Raw genomic sequence first — 18681 nt, 5'->3', positions numbered from 1 at the left:
ATTTCCAGTACTCAGGGTTGGGACAAGGTGTCATTACTACCCTTCAGGACAGACGGACAGACCCAGTGGAGGGATCCAAGGGCTCTGAGATTGAAGTAGCCAGGGCCTTTTGGGCATGAATGTAGGGCTTTTGGGGCATGAATGTAGGACACCCTCTGCCCACTAGGCAGTGCCATACTTTCATGCTGTCTGCGGGGTGCAATGCTCTACATTGCTGTCTGCCTTTGCCTTCCAGTCCCAGTATATTTTTCTGCACAGCTGTATCCTGGAAAAGATCTTGGAGGAACCTCTCCTGGGTTTATCAAGGACAGAGAGGTAAAGGCCTCCTGCATTTTGCCTGCCACTCTACCCATCCTGATCCACAGCCCCTTCAGGCAGCAAGCTGGGATCCTGACCCCAGCTTGAGCCTGGGCTCCAGGACAGAAGGACAGGGAAGTCCAGCCAGCCGTCCCACCCGGTGTTTTAAGGGGGGTCAGCCCAGGGCTGGTTGTTCCTTGCAGCATGGGGAGCCCAGCCCACAACTAGGTGTAAGTCACTGGTCACTCTAGGAGGGCTTGGGGGACCACATCCTCCTTTCCTCCAGTGCCAGTCTCCTGGGCTACGCCAATGCCAAAGAGCTGCAGAGCTGTCCTGGGGAAGGCATTTCGACCAGCCCCTGGGTTCCCAACCCACAGGGATGGGTTCAAGCTGGAGGGACTTATGGCAGCTGGGTGGCCTTGGGATGTCCCTTCTAATGGAGGCCAAGAGGAGGGAGCAGGGTCAGGCTGGGCATGGCTTTACCCACCTACCTCGTTCTCTCTGAGGCTACATCTGGAGGTCACATATGTCTATAGTCAAATTCTCTCCTCCCTCATTCAGAACAGGATGCCCTTGTCCTTGCTGCATCTTGGGAATGGGCCCTGGGCTGTGCCACACCTGAGACCTGCCTTTGTCTAGGGGAGAGCAGGTTGGCACAGACCAGAGCTGGGCTGAGGACCGGCAAGGGCCCTGGCATTTGAGCAGTGAAGGTGCCTGTCCACCTACTGCAGACAGCCTGGATGCTGCTGAGGTTGCTAAACCTCACCCTTACCCCCAGTTTCTCTCCCCAGGTCCTGCCCCATCCCACTGAAAAACTTTGCTCAGCACTATGCCCAGAAGACAGCAAAGTCCCATGTGGGCTTCCTGAGGGAGTACGAGGTGAGAGCTGTCCTGGGCAGGGTGCAGGGAGCGCTGCCATGGCCATATGCACTGGAGGGACCTGGGGAGCGATAGCACCTGGTCAGGCTGGGGGACACGCAAGAAGTGCCTTCTGAGTGGGTCCCATGCCCCAGTTTCCACATGCCTGGCTGTCCTGGCAGTGTCCCCTCTCCATGGCATTGCATCCCCAGGCACATAGCTCCCTCATACATCCTGCGCTGATCAGGGTCTGCCCATGACCCCCTCCTTCCCAGACCCCATGCAGGGTAGGGACCTACCTGAACACCATTCTCCTACAGAGAAATGCAGCCATCTCCTGACGGCGCAGAGCAGACCTGGTAGCCTACCCCAGAGGTTGTCACATAACACCCCTGCTAAGGCTTCTGCATGTGCAGCTATAACTACCCCTCTGCTGAGGCCAGGCATCCTCGGGAGTCCCCAGTTCCTCCTGCTCCTCCTGACCCTTCCTCCACTCTCTTTCACTCTGGCAGACCCTCCTAGAGGTTGTCAAGGAAGAAGCCAGCTCTGCAACACCATCTTCAGGCAACCAGCAGACACGGCCCTCTTCCAGCATCCTTCCATGTAAGTGCTGTGACACCTTGCATCCTCTTCCTTCCTCTACCTGTGTGGAGCTGGGCTGGACCAGGGCCGGTGCTCCACAGTACAAGAAAATATCTTGACACACTGCAGTGAGTCCACCAGAAAGCTACCAAGGTGTTCTGGGGGTGGAGCACATGATGTATGGGACGAGATAGGTGCTCTACCTGTGTGGAGCTGGGCTGGACCAGGGCCGGTGCTCCACAGTACAAGAAAATATCTTGACACACTGCAGTGAGTCCACCAGAAAGCTACCAAGGTGTTCTGGGGGTGGAGCACATGATGTATGGGACTGAGATAGGTGGGTTTGGTCAGCCTGGAGGAGAGAAGGCAAAGGGGAGAGCTTATTGCTATCTTCAGCTACCTGCGGGGAGGGCACAGAGAAAATGTAGAGTCTTCTCAGAGGTGCACCATGGAAGGACAAGAGGCAATGGGGATGATTTGGAAGGGTAATCCAACTCAGTATAAGGAAAAAAGAATTCCCACGAAGGTGGCCAAACACTGGAACAGGGGCCCAGAGCATGTGCAGGTTCTCCATCCTTGGAGATATGCAGATCTCCATTGGCCAAGACACTGAGCAACCTGCACTACACGTATCTGCTTTGAGAAGGACGTTGGGATAGAGACCTGTGAAGGTCCCTTCCCACCCACAGAAAAGGATTCCCCTCCAGCATCTCCAGAACAAGCCCCAGGGCTGTCTTTTGGGGACCAATGTCCATGAGCTGGACAAGAGCACTGCAGAGGGGAGGACCTTTGCAGAGAAATGGTGAATGGGGCATTGGATTTGTGCGGCTGTGCAGAGTCTGGCAGTCGGTCTGCAGGAGCTGTGTGAGTGCAAGGCTGCCCTGGCTCCCTCCACCTCCCATGTATTTTGCAGACGATCGCTCCAGAGTGAAGTTTTCCCTGCTGGAACAGGGCCCTTTCTCAGGTCTCCTGCAGGTGTGGCGTATCCCGGTGAGTCGTACCCCCAGCAGCAATGCCCACCCCCATGCCTGGGTCCTGCCACGGCTGTTTCCCATCCTCACCCAGTCCCTGCTGCCTGGATCCTGCACTGCTCCACCAGTCACTGCTGCTGTGACTCTGTGTGGACAAGAGGGGACTGTGGGGACTGAGGATGTGTCTTGCCTCACTCCTGGGGCCCTGCCCAGTTTGGGCTGTCCCCACTTCCCTCCCTCAGTGCTTTCTCCTCTCTCTTTGCCTCCTGACCTGCTGAGCTTCCATTCTTTTCCTGGCCTCTCCTGCAGCCACCTGGGCTGATGGGGTACCTGTGCCACCCTCTCCAGCAGGAGAGTGACATTCTCGTTCCCCGCCCAGGGCTGCAGCTCCAGCAGGGAGTATCTGGCTGTCCAGGGGCCTGACAAGTTGACCATGGAGGACTTCTGGACCCTGGTGTGGGAACAGGATGTTCATACCATCCTAACTCTTCTCCCGTGGCAGGAGAAGGGGGAGGTAAGGCGCCGTGCCTGCCTGCGCCATGGCAGAGCAGGGTTCTGTTTAACAGAGCTGGAAGCTAGCATAGCTCTGAAACTTGAACTCTCGTCACTGCCTCCTGAAGCCTGGGTGCAGATCCAGCTTGGCTAAAGCTGAACCTTTCCTGTGTCAAAGTGCTCCCACTGCTTGTCATGGGAGACAGGTTCTGTCTGCCCACCATGCGGTCCATGGCTGTGGACTCAGCTGGTACTCTTCAAGCTGCATCTCCAAGGCACCCAAGGACAGCAGCTCCAGCCTCTGTCCATCTGAGGTGGAGAGCGTTTGCTGAGCAGATTCCCACTGCCAAGCAAGGTCTGGGTTAACAGGGAAGCTGGCTGCAGTCTGCTGTTGTTTCCAAAAATTCCCCCAGGGTTTAGCTAGGGGATGAACTGACATGGAGTGATTGGAGGTGACTGACATTGGGGGTGCTTTTGGTCCAACCCCATCACAGACCCCTGTGATGGTGACTGATCTGAAATACGGCAACCGTCAACATGAAGCCAAACTTGCTGTTGTACACAGGTCCCAAGTGAGGCATGCTGGCCCCTGGAAGGAGACTGTCTCTGCACAAAGATGCTGACCATCCAGTATGGCACGGAGAAGCTTGTCTCTGGATGGAGGTGTATCCAGCTCAAAATAAAACATGTATGTGTTGATGGGGCTGGCCTGGCTCCCACTGCCTGGGATGTTCTTCACTTCTAGCAAACAGGTCTGTAGGGGCAAGAGCTGAAAGGTCTGTGGAGACTTGTCTGAGCTGCAAGAGCAGAGTGCCAGCAGTCCACAAATGCAGGAGGGAATCTAGATTGCAACATCCAGAAGAGCATCTGCTCAGTGGACATGGGAGATGCATGGGAGAGGCTTGGAGGCTTCCCCTGCCCCTTGCTGATAGGTCTTTCTGACCCTCTTTGAAAAGGCCCACACAGTTCTCAGTCTCCCTCTCAAGGGACAGGTCAGGGTGCCATGGGGAAGGAGAGCAGGTTGCCAGAGGCACCATACCCACTGCGCGGGTGATGGGCAATGCCCCAGCAGAGGCTGCCTGGACAGCTTTACAGAAGCTAGCAGTTAGCTCGGGAAAGCATCTGACATCCTAAGGATTGGAGAGCTGGGACCCCTCTGCATCCGAATTCACCCATCCATCCCCAACAGCCATGTCAACTCTTTGTGTCTCACCAGGAGAAGAAAGCAAAGGAGAGGCAGGTACAACGGTTCCTATACACGTTCTGGAGCAGCAAAAAACAGCCAGATGTCCAGAGCCTGGTGGAGCTCCTCACTGCTGTCAGACGGTGCATACCCCACCGAAAAAGAGCCGGTCCTCTCCTGCTGCACTGCAGGTACATCACGTTACTGCTCCATCCATGGGCAGCACAGTGCCTTGGCATGGCCACCAGCAAGACTGCACCCTCCACCAAGGACGCCAAGGTTTTGGGGCATGTTGAGAGTAGGTCCATGGGAGCCAAGGAAGCTCTGAGCTTGGGAGGTCAGATGAAGCAGTGCTCTGCCAAGCGCATGGGAGAAAGGAGGGCAAACAGGGCTGGGCCAGAGGCAAGCGTGGATGGAGCAGGCATTCCTGGGCTGACGTGCCTGGGCCATCCCTGGGCTGACTGCTAGGATCCTGGGAGCAGCCCTTGACATCCTCATCTGCTTGCAGCCAAGGAGAGCTCACAGTCCCACAGGAGCCGACACAGCCGGCACATCGGCAGAGCTGGCTTGGGTGAGGGATGCACAGCTCGGCAGGGCAGGGTAGGCTGGGTCTCCAGGCTCTTTCAACGGACACTTTGGGGTCCCATGCCCCTGGTCAGCACAGGCCTCCCTGCCACCTAGACCACTGCTCACACTCCCCTATCCCCACCATACTCAGTTGCAGCATGTTTTCTCATGGGGCTTCTGACGACTTGGGCTGGTGCCCACTTCCAAAGAGGTTCAGCTCAGCCTGGCCTGGCATCAATGACCTTCCCTTGTCCCTTGCAGCAGTGGCGTGAGCCAAATGGGGACACTGATCTCCCTGGATTGCCTGTTGCACCAGATGAAAGCCGAGAGAATCGTGGATGTCTACGGGGTGACCCTCCAGCTGACGAGAAGCTGCTGTCTCATGACCCCGACGCTGGTAGGTGGGAAGGAGGAAGGGTGGTGAGCTGGGCAGAACAGGAACATTCATGCTGAGCTGCCTGGAGCTGGCAGCATGCTGCCCACTCCCTGGGTGCTGCCTGCCACCTGGGAGCCTGTCCAGCCTATGCAGGGATTTATTCCATGCTTCCTCTGCCAGCCACCGAGGGCTAAGGGCAGTGTCTTTTCCCAGGGAAGGGCTTTCCACCTCCTCAGTTCTGGAGTTAAAATAGGTTAAATTGCATGTGAGCTCACGATAAATGCAAGGCATTCTGCCCTGGAAAGCATGAAGCACTGGTTTCATCCTACATGATAAACCTGGCCTCTGGACATGGCTGTCAGCCTGGGCACCCAGAATCTGCTGGGTCTCCCCTTGTCCGGGGCCTTTCCCTGCCGCATCCCCCATACCCAGAGCCTGCTCCCAGCCCCTGCCTGCTGCCAGAGCTGGGGCCGAGTCACTGGGACACGCTGCCACATTTGCAGCTGCCCTGCAGCCGCATGGGCTCTGTGGTACTGTCTGATGGTGCTGCAGCCATGCCCTGCCCGTGCGGTGCCAGCCCAGCCTCACAGGCCTCCAGCGTGCCACTCCTGACTGGTGCTGGCGGCACAGATGCCCTCTGGACAGCGCTTTCATTTGCTGCAAATGCTGAACGAGCTGATGCAGCATCCCTGGAAACTCTCCCCACAGGGGACAGCAGAATTGGGGCAGATCTCTCTGGGGCTTCCCAGCTGCAGAGCCGCCTGCAAGCAGCTAATCGCATTCTTAATTAATGTGAACCATGCGCATGGTGGGAGCCGGAGGAGGGCAAGGCGTCCGCTGCCCCTGCTTCAGAGCTCCTTTGTATTTCAGCAGCGGTCTTGCCGAGCAGAGACACAATGTGCCCATAAAGGCACAGCAAGCACCGATCAAAAGCTGCTGCCCCACTGAGGGGGGGGCAGCGGAGGCAGCTGCCTCCCCACCTTGCCATGAGCAGTGGTCGCTCTGATCCCAGCATGGCCAGCGAAGGACAGGCAGGGCTGCCCTCCAGCCCCACGCTGCTGCCATGTGGCTGCCAGCCTCCTCCATCACTGTGGGGGCTTGCCAGGACCCCTTTATCTCTGGCGGGGGCATGCTGCTGTCATGCTGAGGGCATCAGCTGATTTTTTGGGGGGGTTAGTAGCCAAACAAGGGGGAAGATGAACCTTTGAGGGATTGTCCATGGATAACTGCCGGGTATTTAAGCACCCCCAGCTCCAGCATGGCGCGTGTCTCTGGGGATGTGCTCTTGCGTTTGGCCCAGCATTGAGTGTGCCTGGTCTGAAGTCAATCCTGGGCTGTCGCTCCAGATTTCACAATCAGGCTGGGCTCATTGAAAACATGCTCTGGTGACCTGGAACCGCAGCCATTGTGTGATCTGTGGCTTTCCCGGCCCTTCAGTGGGGCTAAACCCACCACCGGCAGGGGAGGAGGCTCCTCGTGACTTGCAGCTTAGCCAGCGCATTAGTGAGCTGTTTGGGGGCCCCTCTGTCGAGTCCCTAATCCCCCCTTCCTGGCCACCATGTGATTTCGACCCACATCATTTGCAGGCTGGCCCTGCCCTCCAGCTTTGTGCATTGAGCACAATCTCATTTACCTTTCCCACATCTTGCCTTTCTCGGAGCCCTGCCATGGTGGTAGTCAGTCCTGGGTGTTTTGTAGGCTAGCATCATTTTGGAGCAGCCTGGCATTTGAGCAGAACCTCATATCAAACGTACAGTGGGCTTGAGACCTCTGGACCCACATTTGGTACTGATGGATCATTTTGGTGATCTTAAAAATAGAGAAAGGATGCAACTGGACTAAAACCACCCAGATCTCTTTGTCTACCTCTGAGAGCTTGCAGAGATCTACCCTGATCCACTGTCAGCACTTGATTCAGGTACACTGACACTACCACCAAGGGAAATTCCTGCTCCAGAGGTCTTCCCTCCTGGCCTCAGGTCACTGTCAGACCCTGTGCACTCCAGCAGGGCAGAGTTCTCCCCACTCGCTGCCCTGCAGCATCACTGGAGTTGCTCTTCGGTCTCGTTTTGGATGCAAACACCATGGCACATCCAAAAGCCACCGGGGCACTTTGAGGAAGTCAGATGACATTGTTCGTCCCCATCTCATACGGGGATGTTCCGCTCATCCCCATCACGGGGATGATGAAGCAGGAGTAACATTACAGACATGGTGTAACTACAGCTCCAGGCCTGATTCTTCCTTTCTGGGCAACTCTGGTGACAGGAAAAACATGGACCACTTGGGACAGAAAATCCTGCTCTGCCATCAGACGCTGTTAGTTAATTAGGACCTTTTAAGGCAAATTGCAGGGTTAGTCCTGCAACCAGGAGGTCTCTGTCAGAAACCTGACTCCAGACCCCCTTTCTCTCTTGCAGGACCAGTACATGTTCCTGTACACCTGCATCCGGGACATCATCGCCCAGAAACAGCCCTAACACCACCCGGCACTTCCTGGCACCGTCCTGCCCTCCACCTCTGCAGGGTCCTGTCTGGAGCCAGGAGCTGGGGTGAGAGCACCATGGGGCTCCTGGCACAGAGCGAGCCCTGCAGCGAGAGGGGACCTACCCTGGCACTGTCACCAATGCGTCCCACATGGTGTTAGCAGTGACATGGGGTCTCCTGAACAGATGGGCAGCACTGTCCTGCCACACACTGCTTGCAGCCCCTCAGTGCAGACATGGTGAAGGGGTGGGCAGGATGCTCCCTTGCTTTGGCCATCTCCTGGGATTCCTGGTGCCTGGAAGTTTTGTTAACCCCACTGCGGTACACGGCGCCGGCTGCGAGAGCTCTGTGGTGCCCTTGCCCCTCAGCACAGAAGGGGCAGCCCTGGGCTCGCTCCTGGACAGCCCTGGTGCCTGCAGGCTGCTGAGGTCTGACACGAGCACTGGGCACCACGGTCTCCATGCGCCCATGGGCACCGGGTGTGTTGATGTCCCAGATGCCACTGGGGGCAGAGCATGGTGGGAGCTGGCTTGTTTCGGCTGGTGGATCAGTCTTAGGTACAAACAATAAACAGCCCTAGGAAGGAGTGTGCTTGTAAGGGTGGGGTGGCTTTTGTGGGGTCTCAGCGATGCTGAGGCCTTCCCCTGCTGCAGCACAGCAGCCATTCCCAAAAGGGCAGCTGTGTCCCTAGCCATGGGCAGCAGATGGGGTGCCCTTGGGCACTCCAGATACTGCAGCCCATGGCACACAGCAGCTTCTGCTCACTCTCATCTGCTCCTGTTACTGAGGCAACACTTCTGCAGTGAGCCTCCAACCCATCCACAGCTTTATGAGGAAGAGACACATTTTCTGGTGAAGCCTGGGCTTGAAGTTATGAACCTGCTGGTTCCCAAGAGCCAAGGACCAGGGCAAAGCCACCTGGTCCAGCTGACATGCTGGCAAGCAGCTGGCAGCCCTGTGGCTCACTGCAGAGCACTGGCTGCTACTCCGGGAATTGGGTTGTCCACGCAGCCACATGTAGAGACACCGCTGCTCTGCAAGCAGGGATGGCCATGCACAAGCTGAGATTGCAGGTAGCAACTTGGTTTATTGAGCTCCAAGTGCAGGTCAGAAGGAAGAGTTAAAAAAAAGCAGATGATTTCATGAGCGTATTCCTGAGGTAGAAAAAACTGTATCTGGGAACCCATTTACCCTCCTTCAACCCTTCAGGCAGCACGGGGTTATGGTACAGTCTCAAAGCAGCACCCCTGTCCCAGTCTGGGCCCACACTCCTACCCACAATACCATACCCTGCAGGAGCTGCCTCGGACTGGGGTGAGGAGACACAACAGCTACGATGAGGAGGTCCCAAGACCTACTGCAAGGAGTAGACAGCACCAGGTTGGGGACTGAGTTGGCCACTCATCCTACTGCCCCTGTGTTTCCACAAACAGATTGTCCCTCTTCCAAAACAAGGACCCTGCTGCCTGCAGCCCAGAGTGGGACACCCAGGGCACCTAAGCATGGGCAACCATCAGCCATCCCAGCACTGGGATGATGCCTCAGTTGCAACTGGGTTGGATGCCCAGCAGCTTTTCCCCCTCTCCCCAGACAATGTTTTTCTCTTTGGCAGTTGCTGTGCCCACCCAACTCCCGTCCCCACCAGCCACCAGAGCAGTGCAGCTGCCAGCCATGTGTTCAGCCAGGGTGGGAACCTGCCTGTTGTCCTTTGCACCCACCGCCCACGTGTAGACACAGGCAGTGCGCAGCTAGGTAGGAGCAGTCTCTCCATGCGCACAATGTATCTTCCATATTGCAGGCAGGGCTTCGCTGCTGCTCAGTCCCCTCCGCCATCCTCTCCTTCACTGCATTCCCTGCTCTGCTCCCAGCTCCAAGCTGCAGCACTCGTGGGCTAAAGGAAACCAAGATGGTGCAGAGCCTTACAGGGCTGTTTTTTCCCCCCCATAAAGGAAACCAAGATGGTGCAGAGCCTTAGCCCCATACAGGGCTGTTTTTTCCCCCCACTGTTTCCCCCCATCCTAGGCACTCTGTGTGTGCAATGCTGTCTTCACCACAGGTCAGAGCATTCCGAGTTGCCCGTGATGACCCTCATCCACCCTGACCTGGATTGTCATGGATCCAGTTGCTGTTTGAAAATGTTTCCATGTGACTACATCTTTGTCCCAGGGTCACCCACCAGCATGGCGTGACAGGTCACTCGCGGCTCAGCCTGCACAAGTGACCATTGCAGTAACTTGCAGCGTTTCTGCTTCTGGTTGGATGCCAACATGCCAAGAGCTCTCCAGGAGGATGTGTGAATACTTTCAACACGAAAAAGGCCTGCAAAACTCAGTGGATATTCTTATGTGCACAAAAGGATTTATGATGTCGTCTTGGGAGGAGTCTGGCACTTGCCCATATGCTCACAGGAAGCCTCTTGGCTTTATGACTTTCATGTAACCAGTAACTCTTCACTATGCTCGTGCTGCAGGATGTGTTGAAGCAAGGAAGTGTTTGCTCCCAGTGACCCCCCAGCCCAGTAGGCAGGATTGGTGGGGTCAAGCTGTCTGCTGCTTATGAGGTGCGTGCAGTTTGTAGCAGCAGCCGCCTGCCATGTTCTTCTGGGGCACCAGGGGAGAACACACCGGTGCATGCTGGAGGCCTGACATAAAGCAAGCAAGCTGCAAAATCAAATCTGGTCCAAAGAACGATGTGTCCATTGTCTGTCCAGAGTTTTGAGTTGATAGGCTGGCGAAGTTTAGACCTGCCCAGCAGCACGGAATCTCACCAGTGTTGGGGGGTTTATCCCAAGAGCACCCAAGAAAGAGCAGTCTCAAAGACCATGTGGCCTGCTGCCACATGCACATAGGCCCATCCTTCTTAGACCTCCATCAGGAACAACCCTGATGTCCAGCTCTCACCCTCCAGCTCCAGCCAGCCTTAAAAATAGTTCCTGGGCTACAAGACGGTAGCCTTTCTGCCAGGACCTGCAAGTCCACTCTAACAAACCCCTACAAGGACAGTGAAAGTGCTGATACTTCCACACCGGAGGCCCAATCCCATCCACTTGTCAGAGTCTTCTCCTCACTGCCTTAGCCTCAGCACAGCTGACCTGCAAAGCACATGAAGGCAGAGGTCCCTGCACAGGAATGAGAGAGGGAGCTGCTGATGTAGGAAAAGGACTGGTGCTCATTCCCTCAAACAGGGGAGAGATGAACCAGACCTGGATCCAACTCCAGCATCTCCCTGCTGGTGCTGTTGGACACAGCCTGTGGCTCTCATTTGCTATGCATGGCCCAGAAACCCCAGATGCTGAGCACGGTTACGTCTCAAAGGTGTGTGTAGATGTGAGCTTTAGCCTGGTGCCCAGCAGGCTCTAGTTCAAAGTGTGCAGTCTCCACTGAACACCGACAAGCGTTTGTACCTGTATGTCCCAGCATGGTTTATGATGTGTAAAACACCTAATGCTCTTAGTCTCAGAGGATTTCAAGAACACCTGTGGAGTGCCCTGACCTGTGAAGTGGGGCCAATCACAGTGACAGTGAAGACGCGAAGGAGGAGCCATTGCCGTGAGGTAGCAGGAGCCTTGTGAGGGGCACAGAAGCAGGATTACCAGGGGTTTTGCTCTCTAGAGCCTGGCAGCCAGTGTGTGGGGCTTGTACTGCTGGCTCCCTGCCCTGGGTGGGTGGTCATTGCCCCTTTGGCTGTGCATCGCCCCACAGTAGCCTGGGGTTCTGCAGAGACAAGCCCTCCCTTGCTCTGCCAAGCGCAGCTACCAGGGTCTCCCAACAGCCTGACCAGGACTGCATCCTCAGAAAGGGGCAGCTGCCAAGGATAAGGAGGGGCAGGAACTCCCCATCGTCTCTTTTCTATTTTTCTGCAATCAGAGCTACCCTGTGGCTTTCAGAGTCTGGGGCTTTGCTCAAAGCCATATTCCCCATGGAGAGGGTCTGGGTCTGGCTCTACAGCTTGCGGCACAGGAGAGAGGCCTCAGAATGGGACAGCATTCCCAGGGACTGCTTGTGGGCTCTTGCCTTTCGTGGAGAAGAGCAGGACAACATCCACATGAGACAACTTGGCCACCCCCCAGTTCACCCTTAGCTGATGGCAGTGATGGAGCAAGATGGGGGGTGAGTTCTGCTGGCACCTGCCCCACACCACCTCTCGTCCCAACGGGGCTCAGTTCAGCACATCACTGTCCGTCTGCCTTGCCAGATGGGCTGCTGCACCAGATGTTTCTACAGCCCCTTGGGAAAGTGCTCATGAGTCTCCTGTGTGTCCATGCACAGAGATGGCAGTCCCAGCATGGGGCAGAGCTACACACAGCCAGGCAGGTCTGATGCACAGACCCAGGGCTTGTGGCACAGAGTTGCGAGAGGCACTGGCTCCAGGTCGTAAGGAAGCAAGTGAAAGCCACAGTGGGGGAGGCATGTTGCTGTCTGCAGAGCTTCCAGCAGTCCGGGAGCAAGTGATCCCACAGCCCTCACATCTGGCTAGCACAACACAACAGTGTTTCCAGCAGAGCCAGCAGCCAAGGTGAACCTGCACACATCTGCAGCTAAAGCACAGCTGCTCTGGCAGGTTTGAAGGGACCTTCTCATCAATGGGACAGGCATGCGACAGGGATTTGTCACGCACACTGGCCGACAGGTTTCACCCGGTGAGTTTGATATGGCTGCGTCTGTGGCACAGCCTGCTGCTCCGTGTTTCATGTCCTGTCTAACAGGAGGCCGACTTGGTGACGATGATGAATTTACGACGTCCCACCCACAGCTGCAGCGGAGTCTGGAGCCACAGATGCTTACAGAGGGTGTCATGGGAGCTGCGGTTTGGATGAATAATTTTCCAGCCCTGCAGCTCAGAGCCACGAAACCCAGAGGGGGAGAGAGAGACAACAAAACAGTAAAACAAAACAAGCCTCCAGCTCGGGCCGCCCAGCAAGTTCTGGACCGTGCCGTGTTGTTCTTCATATTTAGCCTGCTGCAGTCTGGCAGCATCCAGCCACCACCCTCTTCCATCAGCCCCCGTGCAGAGGTCAAGACCCTGGAGATGAGCAGGACCATGTCCATTTGGACCCCCCCTTCCCACCCTCTTCCCCGCTTCCCGTGGCTGCCAGAGCAGGGGCAGACTGGGTTAGCATTGCCAAGTGACTGGAGAGCAGGGGTACCCAACCCTTGGATCTCCTGAGGACCCACAGCCATGGGAGCCTGCTGGTGACTGCTGGGGCACCACAGCTCCTTGATCCCACAGCTTCTCCATTCACTGGTGCTGAACCTCTGCCCTAGGCTGTCCCCTGTCCCCCTGCTCCCTCCAGGGCACAGAGAGTCCAGCAGCTGCCACATCTTCGCACAACACAGTAACAGGGCATTGCTCCCACCACAGGGAGCCCATGGCACCCTGCCACATCCCAAGCTGGACACCTCCATGATATTAGGTGCCTGGCACCAGGCTGTGGCTGCCCCAGCTGTAGCCATGGTGTGGGGATTGCCCACTGCTCACTGTCTTTTCCATCTGAGCTGTACCAGCACCGGGAGCAGCAGGATTGGAGCCTATTCCTCCCCAGGGTCTCCAGCATCATCTCTCATCAGCTACTGCTGTCAGCCACCTCCTGGAGAGCAGAAGCACTAGAGCCAGACAGATTCAAGGTATGTCTGAACTGGAAGGGGAATTCCTCCTGGGACACCTGAGTAGGACCAGAGCCGAGGTTCCCTCTTCAATACCCTGCTCTTGCATGTGCTAGGCTTCCCATGGCTTTGGCTCCCTGACCCAGTTGATGCAGGCACTCCAAAGAGGAAGGTCTTCAAGCATGTAGGACACTGAATCGGGGTTCTGGTCCACCTAACAGGTCTTCTACCTAGCTCTGCACTCTGTCCCTCTTCTCTGCAGGGCATGGAGCCACCGGGCTGCCCCACGGCTTTCTGCAAGCAGCGCCTCCTAGAGCAAGGAGTTAAAGTGCATCTGAGGCTTGCGCTATTCTGTGCCCTGGGCATCAGGAAGGAACCATCCTTCTCTGTGTGACTTCATTGGCACCAGCCCTTCCCACTGTCAGGGAGCACGGATACCTCCAGTCCCCGGTCTTCCCCTGCCCCAGTCCGGCAGCTGGAGCAGCATGCTGGGCTCTGGGGCTTTCTGCTTGTTTGCAAGTGTTTGCATTTACATTTTGGAAAGCCTCTGGGAACCTTTGCTGGGCCTGGACTCACCCGCAGCCTGATTGTGGTATTTCAGCCTTTGGATGGCCCCGATGGGAGCAGGGGCACCAGGAACATTCCTCTGGCGTTTGCCCCTGTGCCCAACCTCGAATGGCTCCCTGGGGTATGCCCTGGGCTTACAGACACATCTGAAGCACCAGACTCTTGGCTCCTGCTGCATTCAGCCCATCCCTGCTGGTTTGGGCCGCCTCCTGCTCTCCCCAGAACCTGGAGGACCAGCTTCAGGAGGAGCCAGGGATGGCGAGAAAGTCTGGAGGGCTTATCTTATAGAGAGATCACGTGCCAGGAGTGAGTGTCCCCTCCACAGAGGTGTCATAGATGAGGTGGATGAGTGCGTGCCCTGGCACACATGGGCCGGTCCTGGTGATGCCTATTTTTCTCTGGTGTCCCGGTGCTTTGTGAGACTGCCTGGGACTCTTTGCATCTCCTCTTTCCACTGCAAGCCCTTCTGGAGCGACTGCCTCTCTGTTGTCCTCTCCAGTGTGCGGCACAGTGGGATCTCGGTTCCTGCCATGACCTTGGCAGTGAAAACCAGCCAGCGTCCTCCTGGTCTGCAGTAGGGACTGGTTGTCCTTGGAGATCAACGGCCAAACTGGGATCCTACTGGGGTGATTCTGAACCCTCTAAAATCTGGAAGGGAATAAAAAGAGGGCACAAACAGTTGCCCCATGAGAGCAGGGCAGAAGACACACTCATGGGTTTGTTCCAGGGCCCCCAGGTCTGGCACATGCTGAGGACAGAGATAAACAGCCTCCAGCCCTCTGACTCAGCTAGCACAACCTGTCTTCCAGCTTGGGAATGTCCCCGGATGGATGTCCAGGGCATTGGCAGCACCTTGGGAGGAACGACAGCACAGCGCTGCCCATCACCTCCCTCTGCTCTGCAGGAAGAGCATTGCTGAGTGACAAGGTCAAAGTCCAGCAGGTTGTCCTGTCTGGGCCCACAGAGTCATTTTGGCTCTGCAGGAGGGGACATCAGCGCCTGTTGTAAGCGTTTAGCTGCAGCCCTGCCCCAGCTATACCTCCGCAACAACTTTGTTAGCCTTTAAACTCCAACAGCTCTAAAAAGCCTTGCCAGCCACAGTCCACAGCCCAAAGCTTGTTTGGCATTTCATTTTTGGTCCACAGAGAGGATCTGGCCAGCGCTGGTACCCGGACTCCCAGCTCTCCTCAGGTCCAAGGCTGAGACCCGGAGCCAGACCACCTTGAGCATGTTGTGCTGGCGTGAATAACGCAGCCCTTACCCACCACCCCCGCCTCTTCTGTGCCCCTGACGAGCAGAGGCAATAACTGTGCTTGCAGTAGCTCAGACGAGCTGGACCTTGTTCCCCACTTAGGCTGTTCTCTAAATTTTCCCAAGTTTTTTTCCCTGCTTTTAAGCAAGCTGTAGGAAGACCTGTTAGCCATGCAGTGTGGAGGCAGCAGGAGAAATATCACCTGGGATGTCACCTGCCACCCAGAGTGTGTCGGGGAGCCTGGCTGCAGCATGTGAGCTGTTCAGGTGAGCATACAGCGCTGCTCAGCTTGCTGTGGAGCAGTGCTCTTCTCATCTCCCCAAACCGCAGCCTGCCGCTAGAGGACAACACACAAACACGTGTGAGCCTTGCAGAAAAACATCCACTTGCGTTAATAGGAATGAGCTGGATCTGGAGCTCCTGGTGCCTTTATTAAGGGCACGGTGCAGCCCACACTACTCGCAGCAAACTGCAATTTCAGTGAGAGCTGGCTGAAAAATGACACTTCCACCCCAGAGAGACTTACTCAGAAATTCCAGGTTTACCACGGAAACATCAAAGCTCTTTGGTCCAAACGACTTGATGTCCAGACTCTTGGTTTTGCCAGGAGCCGGGCGACACGCTGGAATAAGTGAACACTTCGAATATTAGCATCTATTATCAGGTCTCAAAGAAATGAGACATGGAAATGAAACACCACAGCCGAGCTGGAATAAAAAGCAAACAGAAAAGTCAAAGCAAAGTGAGACACACAGAGCAAAGCCCTCCAACTTCAGGCTGTGTTGCTCCAAAAACAATGTGAAAAATGTCATTGCAGTCAATGCCTTCCTGAGGAAATGGCTCTATTTCAGCAGAATGGCAGTTTTTAATAGGAACCTCTTCAGTGTGATTTTTTTAAGACCTCTATTAATAGTGTGCTCAGCCAGAGCCCTGGATCCCCAAGGAGAATTCACCGAGCAAGAAATTTTCAGGAGCTCGCAATGCGGTTGGTGTCTGGCTGCTGAGGCTGGAGAGAGAGGGACGGGGAAATCGTAGATAAAAGCTGCTGTTGCAGCCAGGAGCAGAGTTATAGGCCTGACACTTTCTCCAGACTGACACCAAATTCCTGACTGCTGTCGGAGCAAATCCAGCCATTTCAGGCCATGCTAAAGCCCCATGTCAGAGCTGGAGGGGAAGCTTGTCAAGGAACCCAAGGAGGAACCCTCTCTCCGAGGAGGGCTTCTCATCTCCCCACCAAACAGTGTTTTACATTTGGAGCTGTCAAAACACATTGCAAACATTTAATTAATGACATGTCCAGAATTGCTCATGATGGAAGGGGCTTAATTCCAATTAAATCAGTTCCTGCTCCTAGACCAAAATCCTCGCTCCTCTGCACTCGGTGACAAAGTTTCCACTGACTTCAGCAGTGATAGGATTTCAGTCCTGAAACTGCAGGATCTGAATGGACTTTGCAAATTAAATAGTTTCAGATCCTGCATCACCGAGGCCAAAAGCCCTCAGCCAGAGTCTGTGCATCAGCCCAGAACCCTGAGCTTGATCTTGAGCAGCTTTTTTCGGAGGAGATACCTGCTCTGACTCCAAGGCTGCAAGGCACCCCAGCCCCAGGTTAGCTAGAGCTTTTTAAGTCTCCCACTTTGCAGGCTCACCTTCCTGACCCCAGATAACTCCCCTACCTCTTTTATCCTGAGATAATGGGGCTATCAATTAGGAAACTTTTGCCAGAACAAAAAGCACGTTCAGAGGAAGCGAGGCTGTGAAAACCATCTCCCAGTCTGTGCTTCAGCCATGCGGCATCTTAGCGTGGCATGGCCACCGCCAGAGGGGTGACTACGTGGGTGCACTTTGCAGCCACCCAAACCTGGGCCCTTCTTTCTCTGCCCCATTCACTTCCTCCAGCCATGGCTGGAGGGGAGGCAGAGGGAGGAACACACCGGCTCTGATGGGAGTCCCAGTCCACCTAAAGCCCAGTGGTCAGCTGTCTTTCTTCAGTGCAAGAGACCTGTGTTCAGCTGCCGTTCCCATTACAGACATGGCCCTGTAGAAAGAGACGCAGCGTGGTTCAAGCTGTCGGGGTCAGACTCAGCCCCTGTCACTTGAACCCACTGCCATGGGAGGACAGCAATCACCCCAGCCAGGGGCATCACAGTGACCCTGAACAGCCAGTGGCTGCAATCAAGAGAGAGGAGCAGAGAGGCCACACAGAGCTGGCCTTTGCAGCCTTCTCCCATGGCAGATCCAGCGCCCTTTTCTAAGCAGGTGCTTCTGCTGCCCCAGAACTCGGTAGCTCCTCGACACCCAAGCAGCAAGAAATCCTGTTCTGATGCACATCCCACATGTTTCAGGACACCCCGAGGCCCTGGGCTGGGCTGGCACAGGCAGTACCCCCTTGCTAAACCAAACCTGCTCCCTTCTGCATGATGGAGCTCCAGATGACATGGCTTCAAGCCCCCACTCAACAGGCTGTTCCTCTACTTTGACCTCTGACCATTTTACCCAAGGTTAGAAAGAGTTCTTGGAGGAAACCAGCCACCTGCTCCCGGCATCTGTGCTGTGCAGCTCCTGCAAACGTAGCTCACACATGCACACAATCTTGATCTGGGCAAAACTGTAGCAAGCAGCACGGCTGCAAGAGCACCATGTCCCACTGACCTGGAGACCTCTCTGGAGAGGTCTCCCACCGAGCTCAGCAACACTGCTGCTCCATCATCCCCCTGCATCTCCCACCCAGCCCCAGCCCCATGCATGGGGATAGCAACAGGGCTGCTCGTGAGTGAGGATCGGAACACAGGACAGACAGACCTACAGCCCTGGGCACGGTCTCTCCCAGCAAACAGCTCATTGTGAGCTCCTCACTCCCTTCTCCCCAGCTGCACCCTGACTTTCCAGTTGCAGCTGGGTTTAGCAGCCAGCACAGACACACAGAGTCCTTTATCTGGGGTTGTATTTCAGCGTCCCGAAGTCTGGAGCCCTTGAAGCGCTGGGTACTCCTGCCTCCCTATTTATACTCCTCTGCCCTGCCGGAGCCAGCTTTGCCTTCCCCTGCCCTGCTATCTCACAAAAACATTGTTACAAAATAAGCACAGGTCCCGGAGCTATGAACAGGTCTTTATTTGTTGAGGTTTCTCCCCCCCCCCCCCCTTTCTTCCCTTTGAATGAAATTCCTGCCAGCTCTAAGAAAGAGAGAGAGGGAAAGAGTAGAAAGTTTAACTCCTCCCATTGGAGTGTCTCACGCCCCTGCCCAGCCCTTGAAACCCAATAACCAAGATCATTCAACAATGCCTTCCCTTCCCTGGCTGCATCCTTACCACACTCCGACCTGCAGGAGATACCCTGCCCGCTGCGTGCGAGGCAGTGGGATCACTCCCCTCCATCCAGCTGAGCCCCGGGGTCGGAGCGAGCCGGCGGCACCTCGCACAGTCCCCACGGCTGCAGCCAAGGCAAGG

At 55.8% G+C, this 18681-nt stretch overlaps 1 protein-coding gene across 1 annotated transcript in view; it reads left to right on the top strand.

Annotated features, from left to right (window-relative positions):
• The window catches only part of LOC103901088 (receptor-type tyrosine-protein phosphatase V), a 42503-nt gene extending 34625 nt beyond the window's left edge, over positions 1–7878 (top strand). The window contains exons 32-40 of the mRNA XM_019472733.1: positions 236–315; positions 1089–1176; positions 1668–1758; positions 2651–2727; positions 3088–3222; positions 3766–3888; positions 4417–4574; positions 5212–5347; positions 7747–7878. Coding sequence (XP_019328278.1) covers positions 236–315; positions 1089–1176; positions 1668–1758; positions 2651–2727; positions 3088–3222; positions 3766–3888; positions 4417–4574; positions 5212–5347; positions 7747–7806 — 948 coding nt within the window. The 3' untranslated portion in view covers positions 7807–7878. The remainder of the gene's footprint in view (positions 1–235; positions 316–1088; positions 1177–1667; positions 1759–2650; positions 2728–3087; positions 3223–3765; positions 3889–4416; positions 4575–5211; positions 5348–7746) is intronic.
• The last annotated feature ends 10803 nt before the right edge of the window (positions 7879–18681 follow it).

This window comes from Aptenodytes forsteri, unplaced genomic scaffold, assembly GCF_000699145.1.
Source record: "Aptenodytes forsteri isolate BGI_AS27 unplaced genomic scaffold, ASM69914v1 Scaffold213, whole genome shotgun sequence".
Taxonomy (NCBI): Eukaryota; Metazoa; Chordata; class Aves; order Sphenisciformes; family Spheniscidae; genus Aptenodytes; species Aptenodytes forsteri.
Note: the sequence above shows the minus strand (reverse complement) of the source record. Positions and strands in the feature narration are given on the sequence as shown.